Source organism: Acanthopagrus latus, chromosome 4 (assembly GCF_904848185.1).
Source record: "Acanthopagrus latus isolate v.2019 chromosome 4, fAcaLat1.1, whole genome shotgun sequence".
NCBI lineage: Eukaryota > Metazoa > Chordata > Actinopteri > Spariformes > Sparidae > Acanthopagrus > Acanthopagrus latus.
In genome coordinates this window covers 9,785,438-9,802,383 of record NC_051042.1, presented here as the reverse complement: position 1 = coordinate 9,802,383, position 16,946 = coordinate 9,785,438, and the positions used below count along the sequence as shown (strand labels likewise).

The window sequence follows — 16,946 nt, the reverse complement described above, 5'->3', positions numbered from 1 at the left end:
ACACAGCAGCACACAGTTTAAGTACAACTTTTATTAATACTGGAATCATCACAGTGCGTTTTGTTACATTAGCAGTGACTAAAGTTAACAAAAAAAGGGTCAATTTTACAAAAAGGAAGACAGAAAAAAAAAAAAAAAACCTTATCAGCGACAGAGGCAAAACAACCTTAGAAATAAATTCACAATAAATTAAAGAAGAAGAGCGGAAGAGGGGAGAGAAAGAAGAGAGAAAGACAAGACCACAGTGCCTGCAGGGCTAACCGGGAGGGAAGAGAGGAGCAAAAGATCCATTTGTACAGAAAGATGAAGCAAACGTTGACTGTCACAATGTTATCCTTTGAACAGAATCGCCCCTCAGAAATGATGTCAGCGCTTCAGTGGTGAGTTGTGGAGAAATTTCATTGTAGAGTTCATAACGCGGCTGTAGAGGACGAGTAGAGAAAGAGAGAGAGAGAGAGAGAGAGAGAGAGAGAGAGAGAGAGAGAGAGCGAGCGAGCGAGAGACACTATGAGTACTGGAGTACTGACAGAGAGACATTCACTTCAGTTACAGTGGCACCAGGAGGCCACTTTGGCCACTCCGCTCTGCATGGCTATCGGACAGGAAGTTGCCCCATGTTTCATCATGTTCCTCTGGAGGACTTCAGTGGACCACATAGCTTCAGAGAATCAACCTTAGTCATGTTTGCTTCAGGCGAGTGTGTGTAAGAGTTTGTGTGCGTATGTCTGTGAATGTTTCGTGGGCTTCTTCAGTATTAGACAGCAGGAAGGATTGACAGATTGTGTGTGGGAGGTGGGAGAGAGGAACAGTAGGGGTCTTAATCACATGTCTACATGCATGCACACACGCGTGCACACATTCACAAAGTACACATTCAGTATAACCTGGGCAGATGGCTAAAGGAGCAAATACACAGTACCTCTTTTGTTCTGATGATAAACACAACACAGTCTGTCCGTCTGTGACCAGCAGGGGTCCTCTGAATCTGAATCAGTCAGATAAAGAATGTGAGCATGTTCATTTAAATTATTTAAAATTGGCTACATTTCATAAAGATTATTTTTGGACATACAGTAAGTTTGCAGTGTATACATGCAGGACATCTGAAGGGGTCCAGAGGATGCAGTCTACACCACATATAAAGCTGTAGTCCACAAAAGAATTTTAAAACTGTGTTCATACTGCAAGCAAATGCTCAGAGTGGAAGTCATTTCCTATACGTAACCACGGAAACTCATCTGAGGTGCAGATGGCAAAACTTTGGCTGTGTTTCTGCAAACCAGTGATACATTCACATTTTGTGTCATACATACTACTTTTTCTAGCCCTCTGGGCCTACGCCTTAACAGATCATAAGCACAGTGGTATCGCAGTGTGAACGTGAAAACTGAACCTTGAGTAGCAACAACCCAAAGTGCAAAATTTGAACATATTCTTGGTTTGCAGAAACATACATTTCCGACATTTACTGCGATTGGGTTGACCCATGGCGATGGGTGCAAAGTATGCTAAAGTCTTTGGAGCCCGAGGCCCTTTTACAATACGTCCTATGTTAGAAGTGGTTTACTTTATTTTAGTTCTATGATTTTATTTTAAACATAATTTCTTGAACTTAAACTTATGCTTAAAGTCAGACGTATTTTTGCTCAACACAAAAAATGTTAGGAGATTTAAACCAATATTGCTGCTACTGAGTCAGTTTTTTGACTTTTCAAATCTCCCCTTCTTATGTTAAATCTTTCAAATCTTTGCATTTATCTTCATGCTTTAATTATCACTTGTGGCCACAGGAGCAGCTATTTAACAAAAACTGCAAATGTAACAGAAGTAGCAATACTCTTTATTTGTTATGATCCGGTGTTTACCAGTCCTGCTCTTTACACACCAGCAGTTTTCTTGTGATGGCAATGTTGATGAAAAGACCCTCCCTGCCTGTTGAATTACTGCTCTTACTGCCATCTTGTCCGATTCCTTGACAGAAGCTCACCAAGACACCATCAAAGTAATAGAGGCTGCCTGTGAGATGATGCCAAAAAGATCTCTTTAAAAGTCTGATCAAAATTAATTAAAATGTAATCAGCACTGAGAAGAAGCGTCAGACCTCCAGCTGCTTGCCTTGAAACCAGCTTATGTTACTGTGTACAGCAGGGAGAAGTTTACCCCAGCTAATGCTTCCAGAGCTTCTCTGAACAGCACGCCCAGGCCCCATAATGGTACACGCGTTAGCCATTATGCACACACCCACATTTGAAATGTGGCACACGTGCATACTGACATACAATACACAGACACACATGGAGAGAGGGGAGGGAAGAGGGTAAAGGCGAGATGGTCAGAGAGAGAGTCTGAGCTGGAATCATATTCACTGTGGACTGTGCCGAAAATAAAGACTTCATCAGGATTATTTTTCATTAGCTTTGATGGGTTGCAAGGCACAAAGAGACCACGTTCAGCCGACGGGACTCTCACCATGACAAGTGCTGTTTTCTAACTTGTCAGCTAGATGGCATCCCTGTGTGTATGATGCCAGTCAGTGGATGGAAGTTGAGAAGAAGGGGGAAATGATAGAGATGAAAAAGAAAAAAAAAAGTGGATACATAGATGTCAAAAGCCAGGGATCAAAGGGATATGGAAATGAATATATTATTTTGCTTTCTCCATTCTAGTTGTTTAAAGACAATGGTGCTGTTGAGTGTTCATGTCTCAATCCTTCTTAAAAACTCATCACCAAACTAATCTTTAGTTTTCTCAATAAACATTAAAGGAATAGCTCAACATTTTGGAAAATGTGTTCTTTGTTTTTTTTTTTCTCTTCCTAGAGTCTAGTCACCTGGGGCAACAAGCTGCGCCTGGCAAAGAAATAATACAGCACATTACCCACATGAAACAACACAGTCTGTTGTTTTTAAAGGGAATGAGTAAATACACCATTAGCTGTGTTTTTAGGTGTACTTTGATGGGCGGGGCTTAAACAGAATCAACCAGACGATTTTAATACAAGCTGGAAATTGATCTGGCTGGATCAGAAGTTGCTATATTACAAAACAGCCGGGGAATTTTGCGAGGATTTACATCATGAGTCCTGTTATTGATACATTTTACTTGGATGATACTAGTACTCAAAAAAAGAAAAAAAAAGGCATTATTATATCTGCTTATATTTGGAGAAAGCCAGACAAGCTGTTTTCCTATACATCCAGTTTTTATGCTAAACTAAGTTAACAATCTGATGAGACTGTTTGTAATGATAGCGGTACCAAGAAAAGCGAGTATTTCCCAAAGTGTCAAGCGATTCCTTTTAACAGTTGACAGTCTACTGTGCTCAGATTAGTTATAGGTACATACTCAACAGCACTATAGTCTGTGCGGACTGAGAATTCAGATGGGATATTTTCAACCTTTTATATCAATCAAATTATGAAGTCATTGTTAAATAAGAGCTTACTTTTTACTATGCTAGTTTTGGAGATACTGTCATTATGACAGTGTAGTCCCTTCAACTGAGGAAGAAAGAGCTTTTTTGTGTGTGTATCCTATCATTTGTATATGTATATGTGTGTGTGTGTTTGTGTGTACGTATGCATGCCTGCACGCATGTAACTCTGGCTCTTTGTGTGTGTTCCTACAGAATCGTGGCTCCCGCCTTGCCCGCGTGCCGGTAGGCCTAGTTCTACCCACATACACATACACTCATATTGACACATCTGTAGCAGAGTAGTTATTTCAGCTTGTTCAGACAGTTAGTTCAGTACACAGTTAATTCAGCATGTTAAAAAAAAAAAAAAAGACATTATTGTTTAGTTAGATAACATTTTGTGCTGTTAACTGGGCATTTTAAAGGAAAATAGCAGTGTTGTGTCTTCTCACATCTCACACATACATCATCATTTAGAAGCAGCATGTCTGTTCTGCAAGGCATTATAAACCCTTTCAATAAGCAATAACTTACGGTAGAAAGCTGGCAGTGAATTCAGTTGTTTCAGTTTGCACTAAACATACAGCTCACACACATTCAGACTATTAGAGTCGGCTCTAGCAATGTCCTTGGAGACGTATAGACTTAAAAGGACCTCTAACTCCAAATCATATTATCAGAGCCACACAATGTAGAGTAACACAAGTACCCTCAAGTGGAGAAAACAGTGGTATTTTCCTTTAACACACCCACAGTGGAATATCATTGTGAATGTACGTACATGCACACTTCTCTGTATTGCTTTCCTATCACTTAAACTGGGAACGCCGTTCAGTTGTACAAGAACAAAGTTCTGACATGAACAACAGTTCAAGCAAGTCAATAATGCACAGTTCGATGTCCTCCTTAATCTCGCAGTACATTCAGCAGACATACGTATATTCATGTACAGTGTGACCTCGACGGGCGGTCTTACACAAACTCTTCAGATGAACATTTTCTCACCCAAAACTGTTTTTTTTTGGGGGGGGATTGAGTCCAAGCCCGCTGCTCTCCCCTTCCACCCTCTCACCCAGTCAGATTCAGCTGATACAACACACAGCATCCACATGTGGAAACACACATACAGAATTTCCCCCACACACAGAAACATATAAAAACAACCCTTTGCCAAAGCACTGTCACAAAGTTCAACAAAAACAATGTCTGCTGGCAAAGAGGGAGACAAGGTTTAGAAATTGCAAACATTCTCCTCCCCATCACTTTAAATTAAATCATTATATTTTTTTCTTTTTAAACAGTCCCACATATGTTTAAAACAGTGCTCTATTCAAGAGAAACAAAACGAAATCAATAAAAAGAGCATTTCAGAGCGCTGATGTCACCGGTATATTCAGGTCACTGCTAAGAGCCTACAGACATGATGATGAAGAGTTCACTAGCCTACAGTTCAACAGCCAAACAAGGACACACTCACTCTCGGCCCACACATCCTACATCCGTATGTTACACAGCTTAATAGTTTGTGGTACAACTGGAGTTTTTTCTTCTTTTTACATTAATTTAAAGTAAGACTAAATATTCAAACAGTACTGCAGAATGAAAAAAAAAGGATTATTTGTAATATTTTCTAACAAACCTTTATACCAAATCTGTATGCCTGATTCTCATTTACAAGTACAGCACATAGAGTAAATATTGTTTGAACAGGCAGTGAAATGCTCATTCCACACATATTTTCCTCTTTCTGCCAGCTTCAAAAGTCTCGTTTAAAGCCTTCTGCTACTTTGCCATAAGTGAGCACATCATACAACACTTTTCTTACATTTCAATGTCCATAAATAATTCTCTCATGCAGCCGAGTCCTCAACTGTTTGCACTGAACTGAGCTGAACCATACAGGGGTAGCCTGGTGAATGTTTCTGTTCAGATAGTAAAGGAGGAATGGTAACACTTTGTAATAACCATCATTACCAAATGGTAGATATATAATATAGTTAATTAAATCTTAGTGAACAACAATGCAATGTTTTACAAACCATTTTTTTGTAAAATTTCAACTAATATTCATAATACTTAGTAGATATTTAATAAATACTGTGTAGTGTGGGTTGTTCATCTATAAATTATCTGGATGGTCATAATTAAGTTGTTCATAAACCTTTGCAATTGCTTCATACATCCTGTATGAAAGAATTATTATTATTTTATTTATTTACATTTACCAATTAATAATGGTGGTTATTATAGAAAAAAAAGCTCATTTTCAGCTGTGTTCCAGGCTTAACGTTGTTTTCTCATAATGCAAAAATATAAATTATTTATGGGTAAGAATATATTTGCAGATGAGCTGGCGTGCTGATATGTATTTACACATGAACCCGAAGATTACTCTGCAATATACAGTATTCAGGACAGTACAGTCCCGATGTTGAAAAGGCCAGAGCATGTTACTCTATGTGTAGCCAATAAACATAATCTACATGTGCAAACACATTTCAAGTCCATTAAAACGCAAATTACAAGGAAACATATTTTCTTGCATACTGTACCACTACAATATATGAAGGCTGATAGTTTTAGTTTAATTTGCCCAGGTTATGTGATTTCTGCCTTTACCCCAGCACATGGGAGGTGAATCAATTTATGCTTGAACATTTCCAAGAGAACTACAACAAGGTCTGTAGATGATCCAGAGTATTTGGAGCCTCTGGGAGGATACGTACATGTTATGGGGTCGAGGCAGAACTCTCAGTGACAGATATCCAGATAAGTGAACTATATGCATGGCTAGTGAGACAATATGTTTGTTTGTTTGCTTGTTTTTCATTTGGGTAAACTAACCCATTAAAGCCTATATCCAAAAATAGTCTGATCTGTTTGTGCAGTGTACTTTTTGCATTATGGGTTCAGTCCTTCAGCTAGCAGTGTAACCAGTGCTTCAGTACCGTTCACAATCCACAACAGCTGATGGCTTTCAGGACCCTGAAGAATACCGACGTCCAACCTATTTTTAGATCAATATTTTGCTCTACTTTCTTATCCCATCTCTCATTTGACCAATCACTCCGGTTCCACCAGTCTTCATCACTTCCTCTTTGTCCCTTTCTGTCTTCGTCTTCTACAAATAATTAAATAATTTCCTCAGGACACATTATTTTTGGCAACTATCTCTCTCACTTTCACGCTCCCTATCATACAGCATGACTACAGCAACACCTAGTGGCTATTGTACACACTCTGCCACCTATCAAAGTGCTTATAGTTTTTCTTTTTCGACAATTTGAAGTGAATTTTTTATTTTTTTTTTTTCCACCAGAAGGAGACAGGGCCAGGGAGAGAGATGCGCCAGTATGAATTCACAGTCAATGTGTAATTTCGCATTCCTGATGATTGCCTGAATGTGACAAAGGAGAACCTTCAATCCTCCCATCAATCCTCTCCTTGGAAACAAGAAAATAAAACACATTTATTGCTCCATTTCTGATTTAACATTTTCTCTCTGGTTCTAGAAAATATATATGAATATATCTATACGCCTGGATTACTTCTCGTAACTTCTCGTAACAGTGGTAAGAAGGTAAATGACGTCACGATATAAACAAGAAAATACACGCACAACACACAGGAGAAAAAGCCCTGCCCTCATTGGGTAACCAGCTGTCCTGCAGCAGAGCTCTACCCACCCCCCTCGCACACACACACACACACACACACACACAGACACACACGAGCACACACGCTCATGTTTCACATTTGCCCACATGCATACACATGAATGCACGCGCACACTACACACACGGAGAGAGAGAGGGGAAGGGGGCACTAGCACGGTTCAATGCCAACAGTATTTTTTTTTTTTTTTTTTAAGACTCTTTTACATTGGGATGAACCAGAGGAGCCCTCTGGCTTGTTAGCTCCCCGTGCTAATACCAAAGCTTCAGTTCAGTGGGCTAATAAGTACAGTATGTTGCTGCTGAGACAGCCTGGGTTCAAGTCCAGCTGTTCGCATGGCACTCTGACCCCCCTCTCTCTCTCGCCCACACTGGCCCCTCCTTCAGTCATTAGTCACTCATCTGGGATTCGACAGTCTATTAGTTGGAGAAGAGGATGGGGAAGGGTGTAAGTTGGCAAACAGAACCCAGTCTTTCTCTCTTTCTTTGCCTTTTTTTGTATCTCATCTGTTTGTCCTGCGAGTCTTTCCATCCCTGGGTGAAGGTGTAGAGAAGACAAACATGCGTCCAACACACACTAGTTATAGTGGCCAGCTAGGAGCCTGTCAATATTCAGTATTTAATTTTTAATTGTCATCATGGGTTAACATTATTAATGTTATTATTATCATTATATTATATATAATTGACTCTAATGATGTTTTTAAATTGATTTTTTTCTGTATATTTTTGTTTTTATTCATCTTCTGTTATATTATAGCTTTCCCTACATGGTTAAGTTTTTTTGTGTATGTACTAGGCGGTTGGGTTGCACCACACCAACACCTGACTCCCGCATTGGCTGACGAATATCATCCTCTTCCTGCTTCCCCTGCAATCACAAGATGCGCGGTGCCGAGCGGTCATTGGAGACGGTCTTGCGAAGGCGCACTCCTCTCCTGATGGTGGTCAGCATGTCACCGGACCCTTCTGCCCCTTCTGTCCCTGTCTGAGTGTCCCCGGGGCCGGTCGGCTGTAGGGTCGGGTCATCAGGGAGGGCGGGGAAAGGAAACTGCCCCTCCCCGAGGGCGTGCGCACTAGCTACCAACTCGCCTATCTTCTCCACTAGGCTGTGACGATTGGCAGCTATCATCTGATCCTCCTCTGATCCAGCCCCCGATCCCGTTCCCATTGCGAGGCCATGCTGCTGGGCGTAGACCTCTAATGCCGCCCCTGATCCCCAGGCAGTGTTAGGCAGGCTGAGGCGCTTCGGTGACGCCTTCACATAATCAAGCGCTCCCTGTGCATCCTCAACTCCAGTGAAGAAGACACACTCTTCACTGCCCACACGCACAGGCACCCCAACCGGGTGCCCTCCACCTGCGTACCCACCACCACCAGGTGAATGCGAATCTCCAGGAACAGTGGGGGTCTTGACAGGCACTATGGGTGGTCGGATGGGGATGGGCCCTGCGTTGGACAGTGTGCGCCTCACCCCCGGTTTGGTAGATGGGGTTCGGCGGATGGTGGCAGTGCCTGGAGTACCTGCTCCACCTCCACCAGCTCCGCCAGGTTGTCCTGGTATCCCATGAGCCCCTGGACCGAGAACCCCAGTGGGCAGTCCGGCTGTGCTGGCTGGCCTCTTGGTCTGGATCATGCGGCGGTAGTTCTGGGCGATATTGGAGTGGCGAGGAATCGTGGAGGACTTGTCAAACTCCGTCTGTCCATCGGGACCTTCAGCATCACCATTCACAGAGTAGCAGTCATAATCTGAACCTGAAAAGGGTCAAGTGATTTTTTTTTTTTTTTTTTTTTAGAGAAGTGGTTGAGAAGATTGCCATCACAAAAAAAACAAGAGAGGAAAGACAATGTACTGCAATTGGATTTACACTATTAAATAGCCAACATTATTTGGGTGGAGTATCTGCATAGAGAACAGACCAGCCGATGATGCATGAAACACATTTTATATTATTCATTTTCCTCTTGTCATCTCACAGCTGCTGTCAAGGGAAGCTGTTATGATGCACCTGTCATATACTGTGCTCGCTGCTTGGACGAATGCTGAGATTATCACTTTGCTTGATTTTAGCAACACAACATTCCTAAAGACAGGGGGTTCTGGTGAAAGTGATAAAGTTAATTAAGAGCAGGTAAATATTGATATTTCGCTTAATCATAGCACCTTTGACGTGTTGGCTTTCTTGCAAATTTACAAGACATAAGAGAATACATGTCGTCAGAAGGAATGTAAATGAATGATGAACACAATTAAAAGCTACAGTAGTGAGAGAGGTAGGGAACAGCAGATTAGAGCTTCACCTTGTGAAGGAATTGTGTCCTCAGAGCAGGACGGGGTTGTGGTCTCTGTGCTGTAGCCACTGGAGTACTGCAGTGAGTCTCTGCTGCTTTTCTGCTGTTCCATACTCAGTCCTCTGGTCAGCACCATGGCCAGGTCACTGGCTGCTGGAGAAACCTCATCACCATGCTGAGGAGAATCAGAGAAAAGCTGCTTTGGAGTTTCAAAACTAAATTCAGATTCAGGAGAAAAAATTCCATCCTTTTGTTGAGTACATGTGGAATATGTGACACATTTCTTTTAGCTCTAGTGAGCTGACACATTGACGGGTACATCAGTATACATTATGCAGTAATTGTGCTAATATTTGACAGTTAAAGATAAGATTAAAGAAATATTACAATAAAAAAAACTATAATACCATTCACAGTAATAAAAGCAAGTCAACCTGATGTTGGTTAAAACTTCAGCGGATGCTTTCTGTGAATTTATAACTATAGTGACTTTGGACGTGGGCGCTTCAACAAAGGCTATGTTATTACAGAAAACTCAGTATTGTGGGATGGTTCTTGTCAATCAGGTGAAACATCTGTCTATCTCTACAAATTATTAAAATGTGGCTTCTTTCACAGCCCCAGTAACAAAATACATTTTTCCAGAGGGGTTGTTTCGGATACTGCTAATCTCATTTAACATTGTTGTCTCATTCTCATTTGAAAAGGAAACAGAGTAAAAGTAAAGCTTTTCAGTCATTTAAAGGTACCACTAACTTTTGGCTGCATCGCGTTTCCTGCTCATTTAGAGTGACCTTTCTTTTTTCTTGATGCACGGTTAGATTTATCATCTTCTTGCAAGCACATATTGGATAATTTTAGAGCTTTTCCCCAGATTTGGTTGTTCTCTGTTTTTATTCTACTCAATATAAAAGCTTTTGCCAAAAGTGTGTTTACAAGTCTGTTTAATGTTGAGACACATCACTGTTTAAGTTTTATGTCTCCATAATGTACACTCAGGTTTTTGCCTTTTTCAAAACTACCTCCCAATGTGCCTGGAATTGACTTTTCTTTGCCACACCTTACCCATAGATAGATAACCAAAACATATTTTGCACCAGTGAGTGTTGGGAAAATCTGAAATGCTCACATTTGTATTGTTTTTCTCTCTATTAACTAGGTATAATTTGGTAGACTAGATTTGTCATGTCTTGAGTTTATGAAATGTGGAATCAGAAGATATATTGCTGATGTAATAAATTGATTACAATGACTGGCCTGGTTTATTATAGGCCATACATTCATTGCATTGCTGTGCACACTTTTCTTCACACAACTAGCCTGTTTCTTTGACTATCCTCCAATATCTTCAGCCTGCTTGTCAGCATCCTCCAGTGTTACCTTAGCAGCCATGGTAGCCGGGTTCATCCTGGATCTCTGTGCTTCATCAGGGTGTGATGGCCCGACGTATCCCTGGGAGCCTGGTGACGCCTCATTCTCCCTCAATCTATCGAGAGGCTCCTTTCTTCTCTGAACTGCAGCTGCAGCCACCGGCTGCTCATACTGACCTGCTTTGGACCAATCCTGAAGAGGTGAGTCAAATTAATAAACAGGAAGGAGCCGGTAGGATTAGCACGACAGACTTGTCCACTATCCAGCAGTTTGAAGCCCTTCATCTGAGTGCAGAGAGAGGGGGCCTGTACGGGTGGATTGGGCATGAGTGTCTGGAAGATCGTGCGTGGGTGTACGTGGGAAGGGGATTTTTTTCAGCATCTGAATGTGTTTATGTTGATGAGTTTGATTAGTGAGCTTTACACACCATTATTCGGTTTGGACAATCTCCCGTAGATTGCAAAACCAGTGAGTGAGACAAAAAAAAAGAAAATGCATGCACACACAGCAAGTGGGGATGAACACATTAAGGAAGCAAAGCAATGTGGTTTGAATGAGTTAATTGGGTGATGAGAGTTAAAAGAGAACACACCCTATGATAAGATAACTGAATCTTCTTAAACAGAAACGGAAGAAAAGGTGCAACCGAAGAAATGGAAGCGAATGGAGAACAAACCTTCCACATAGGAACCTTTGATGTGGGAGAGGAAGAGCTGGATCCAGGGGGGCAGTTATAGGGTGGGGACGCAGGAACGGGAAGAATGACAGAGAGAGGCCTGGTGGAGCCAGAGTGAGAGAGAGCGGGGCGGAAGGTTGCGAAGGACGTGCCAAACTGCGGGATGAGAGACATCGTCATGTCATCAGAGAAAGAAGAAGACAGATAGAGAGAGAGTCAGCCGGCTGTGGAGAGGGACCACCGGGCCACACACGATAAAGGCAACACATGTATTCACACACCTACAATACACACGCACACACACACACCCACACACACACTAAGTTCTTAGTATGAAACAGAAAAGTATGAACAGATTCAGCGATAGAAAAGTTCTACAACACAGAATTAGTCACGGCTGTCCATGCATCAGAATGACTCTATATACAAACTAAGTTCAACATGTCTAAGAACTAAGTCAGTGAAAGCTCGAAAGCCTACATTTATTTGTTCACCTCAGAAGGGTCATGGGATGTGTTAAAGCAGGCCCAAGCATGCATTTAAAATGTTGACGGATTTGGTTTGACAGTAAGTCTGCATCAGTGTAACACAGAAAGTAGCCAATGGTGACTTCTTTTTCTAATGTGCTTGTATCATGTGATCTGTGTCATAGCAGTTTTTAAAGCGGTATGGCCCTGTTTCATACTGCCACATCCAAAGTGTAGGAGGTGGATGGTCCCTAAGAAAAGTGATGGAAGCAGCTGTGCACTGCTCTTTATCAGTGGTTCTTGTAAAAGCCTCACCACTGTTTGAAGCTGCAGCTAAAGCATTGATGTCACCCTTTCTAACTTATCCACTTAAGTTTTCAAGTCCTTTTATTTGCTTCATGTAATGTGCTGCTCCCAGAGGCCTCCCTACCCACTACAGCTACCACTGGTGTTAGCTGTCGTCATCATCCCTCATCAGCCACATTCAAAATCAAATGGACTAATCTCAAGTAGTATATTTGTTTTCAATGTAAATCTTTCTAGATTATCTCCCCATGCACTTGATGAGACCTAAACAGTTGTACTGGTGCTGCTGGGAATGGGACCAGCAACAGTTTGGCTGCTATTCTTTGGGAGCAAAAAAGATGAGCATGCCATTCACAATACGTTTTGACAAAATGGTGGTAAATGTAAACTTTTGGTATTTTTGTGCCTGCAGGAGTTTTACACCGTCACTGCAGAAATAACTTGAACACTACCTAGCTTCCTTAAGTCTTTACATGGTTACAGAAATGAAACCAATGCAAAGAAATGCCATTATATTGCTCTACCACCTCGTGTTGTTTTAGTTAGTGTTAGATTGACTTGTTTCACAGGCAGATGCAAGCTGCAAGCTCAGTGTTGTCTGAAGTGTACACAGAGTGATGACATGCTGAATCGGATATGAACTCTGAGAAGTTTCGGAGCGTTTTTTTTTTTTTATTATTATTTATTTTTCATGGAACTAAGTGTGTGTCCATAGGATGTCAAGAGGATCCCAATTTAGATTAAAAAAAATCTAGATGAAAGCAATAAGGATGTGTATGATTGTCTTGAGGCAGCCTCATGGTGGTTGTTCAAGGTTTATACAAGGTAATCTGTGGATGTGGTGCGTGCAATTCATCTTGACAAAGCGTGTCACTCAAATTAAGGATGGATCACAAATGTAGCCCGCTGCCGTCAGACGGCTGTAAAGGCTGCACTAATCAGCTGAGAAGGAAGGCAGTCCTATATGCAAGCTGTTGTGGATGATAGATGCTCCTTAAAAGCACACATGAATATTTACTTTGCCTCATGAGCATCATTGGAATTGTTTTTGGGTTTTTTTTTTTTTGTTTTTCTTTTCTGCAAACAGATGTGCATACTGATCAAAGAATGTAACATGAAAGGGGAAGAGACATGCTCTGAGACATAAATACCAGGAGCAGGAGATTTTGGAAAGGTTTATGTGTGTGTGTGCCTGCACCAATTAAAGTGATGAGAACAGCACAGAAAACAAGAGTTCCATGCATTCTTTGCTGTTGAGTTAAAACCAAAAGTGTAACATGGTGCTGAACTGCTTCTGCACTTCTCCCAAAATTCCCTATGGGCTAAGAAGATAGCATTCACACTATGTGGCTGTAAAAAAATACAGCGATTGATTTCAATTATTTATTTATTTTTCATCTGGAAAACGTGGACATACACTGATCAAACACATTTTAAGGTGCATTTTTTTTTCTCATGGTCCTCTCTAAAGTAAGTCACTATTCTTTGATTTGATGCCACTGAACAAAAAGCATTCTCAGGCGGAAGCCTATTATCATGCAGGGAGCTCCGACTGTCTAATCTGTTGCAGGTTTGCATCATCGTCCAGCAGCACACTGTTTTCAAAAGTCCATTACACCTTTAAAATGCAACTCCTGCTACTTTGTTGAATGTAACATATAAACAGCCATGTATATAACAACTGTAAACCATCCAAAGCATCAGCTGTCTCAACAACTGCTCTGGTTTACCAGAAATTAAGTTTAGATTTTGTTCATTGTTGCCACCAGAAAACACTATTGGAAAAATATTTTGTATTTAAAGAATAAAGAATTTAATGCACACACTACATAGACTAGAGAATAACTTTGGGCAGTATCAACTTCATGCTGAGTTTGGACACAAACCCCAAACCGAGAGTACAAAATTAAAACGTAAGAATGAAATAGGCATTTAGGAGGGGCTTCATTTAGAGATTACTGGATTCTTTATAGCATCAGTAGCACAGACTGGCCAGGTAAATCTAGGAAGACTCTATATAGTTTAATGGGCCTGAATAATTTCACAGTTATCTCATTCTACCGCTCGTCATGGTTCATGAGATTTCCTCATGTATTTTTTTTTTAATCAAAATAGCTGCAAGACTGTTGAAACATTCAAATGAGTTATTTAATATAAAGGCACAAATAATTACTTAAATCAGTATCAATATCTCATTGTAAAGAGTAATAGAAACAAAAAAAATGCACCTGTTCTAATTATTTACAACAATCTTTAATTGCTTTTTTTGGTTTGAGTGATCTACTGCGGAGGACTGAGTACTTACAGTGGTGGGGGAGCTGCATTCACTGACTGACTGGCACGTCTCTGAGGCCTCTGATGATGCTGAGCTGGATGACTTCTACAGCAGGAATACAAAGAAAACACAAAGCTATTGCTGGTGTGTGTGTGTGTGTGTGTGTGTGTGTGTGTGTGTGTGTGTGTGTGTGTGTGTGTGCGCGCGTGTGTGTGTGTGTGTGTGTGTGTGTGTGTGTGTGTGTGTGTGTGTGTGAGGATGAAATATCCTTTTTTTTTTTTTTTTTTTTTCAAGAACAAGTGAACAATCCCAGTGAGGTCAACAGAGGGTTCATAAAATAACTCTGGTTCATTTCCAAAGCAAATACATCAAATGTTGACTTGTTGACGCTAGTTCAGTGGCATGGCTGGATACCAACATTACCAACATTTTTAGGCTCTTTACCACACTAACATGTGGGTCCGTTTGTGTGTGAGACTTTCGTACCTGGCTAGTGATGTCTGAAGGCATGGGCGAGGGAGGCTTGGAATAGATGTTTGCATCCTGGGACACAAAGCCCGAGTCGTGGGAGGAGACGCTGCTGAGGCGGTGGGCGGCAATGCCCCCCGGTGGTGGAGGCTGGTGAGGCAGGCTGCTGCGGTAGCGATAGGAGGAGGAGGAGGACGATGAGGTGGGTGAGTGGGGCTGGGAGCCTCCACCACCGCCACCAATACCAACACTACCTCCTCCCCCCGATGAACGGGAGGCACTACTGTGGGCGCTGTTCACGCTGCTGCAGGAGGGTGGAAGGAAAAGGTGCAGAGGAGCAGGGGGAGGGTGAAGTCGTGGGAGGGTGAGGGTTGTGAGAGGAAGATGAAGGTGATGATTGCCAATGTGGAGTAAGGGGGGGGGCATTTAAGGGAAGAGACATTGTTGACAGGGATGTGTCAAAGAGGTGGTTCGTTTTACAGAGAGGAAGGTGAGTCAAAATGTGTGAGATATGAGGGGTTGGGTATCGCCCAAGATGGTAAAGTGATGATTGGAGGATGCATGGAAGGAATATGTGATCGGTTTATGCGATGGAGTAGTTGACAGCAAGTTGTTGGTTCATCAAGTTAGTGAGAAAACACGATGCGATGGCGCATTAGAGTCACAGAAAAGTCACAGTTAAAAGCAGACAGCCCGGAAGGAAAGAAAACCAAGTAATCAAACACCCCGCAGAGGAGAAAGAGGGCAGATCACGTGAGTGCACACAAAGAACACACACACACAATAAAAGCAGAAAATAGACATGTGAAGAAAAAAGTACAGAGAGTGATGGTTGTGGTGAGGGAATGGGGGTAAAAAAAAGGGGAGGGGGCAGGAGGGGGGGGGGGGGGGGGGGGGGGGGTAGACAGAGAGTGTGTAAGCTTATGAGGATCCAAGGTACTGACACACACACACTGAAACACCACAGGTAAAAGACTGTGAATTTGCATACAGTAGAGCTTTGCCTGCAGGGAGAATGCTACTGCATGCATACACTGGCAGAGACTGGCTCACACACACCGTGTGATATTTTCACACATAGAACTGCAGGAATGTATTTTTAGTTAAGATTACTCCTCTTCTGTTCGTTATATTGTTTTTAGAGATTTAGAAGGATTTAGAATTGGAGTACTAATCCATTTCCAGCTAAATAAATGAAATAAACAGAAACAAATCCTGCTTTAAACTATTGTAATTATGTCCAAATTCAAAATCATCTTTTGTTCAGCTGCTCAAACTTTTTTTGTCTGAAGGCTGTGGTTCTTTTTTACATTTTGGAGATTCAGTAACGCTTCATAGCTTTTGGCATGCATAAGTCATTATAAGATTCTTAGTAACTTAATAACCATGTTGATTGATAGACTGTAAGACATTTAAAAACATAGGAATCTGTTTCGGAAGCAAGTGACAGTGAGACTGCAGGATGAATCGCGATAAAAGAATGTGTTTATATGGGGATTTTGTATGTGATATATGTGATCTGACCCCAGTGCAGGCATTCATAATAACTATAAAATTAGCAGTCTTTGCACTGATGGTCGCATCTGCTGTTACAGGTCATTCATAATCATCAGAGGAGTCATGAGACTGTTTCATCAACACTTCCCCGTCGTTACTTTAGGATGTATTCTAACTTTTAATAAGTGGACAGTAAATTATTAGTTTACTCTGATTATGCATTTTTTTCTCACTTCAGATCAGATGCAAATGCCAAAATTAACTATTAGTAAGTTTGTAATGAAAGATTTATCAACCAAACAAGGCAGTGTTTCCATTTGTGATCCAGTAGCTGCAAAATGCGTAGCTTGTCGGTTTAACAATGACATGATCGGTTTGTAAGGTTTTTTAATGCTGTTATAAACAATTTAAAAAAGCCTCATGAGATGTGAAATTATGTAAAATAATGTTTTATTTTTGTAAAATGATTGTTTCATTTTAGCTGAAACATTAAAAATGAACTAAA

The 16,946-nt window shown here is 41.2% G+C and overlaps 1 protein-coding gene across 4 annotated transcripts in view; it reads right to left on the bottom strand.

Moving 5' to 3' along the window:
- Nucleotides 1-11: 11 nt before the first annotated feature.
- Nucleotides 12-16,946, bottom strand: part of mtss1lb (MTSS I-BAR domain containing 2b) — a 79,136-nt gene continuing 62,201 nt past the window's right edge. For 2 of the 4 annotated variants that reach the window (XM_037096045.1, XM_037096046.1), the window contains 5 exons: nt 14,963-15,248; nt 14,507-14,581; nt 10,762-10,944; nt 9,391-9,556; nt 12-8,844 (listed from right to left, as the gene is read on the bottom strand). In XM_037096045.1, coding sequence (XP_036951940.1) covers nt 7,967-8,844; nt 9,391-9,556; nt 10,762-10,944; nt 14,507-14,581; nt 14,963-15,248 — 1,588 coding nt within the window. In that variant the 3' untranslated portion in view covers nt 12-7,966. The remainder of the gene's footprint in view (nt 8,845-9,390; nt 9,557-10,761; nt 10,945-14,506; nt 14,582-14,962; nt 15,249-16,946) is intronic. The other 2 variants (XM_037096047.1, XM_037096048.1) reach the window with 2 other exon arrangements.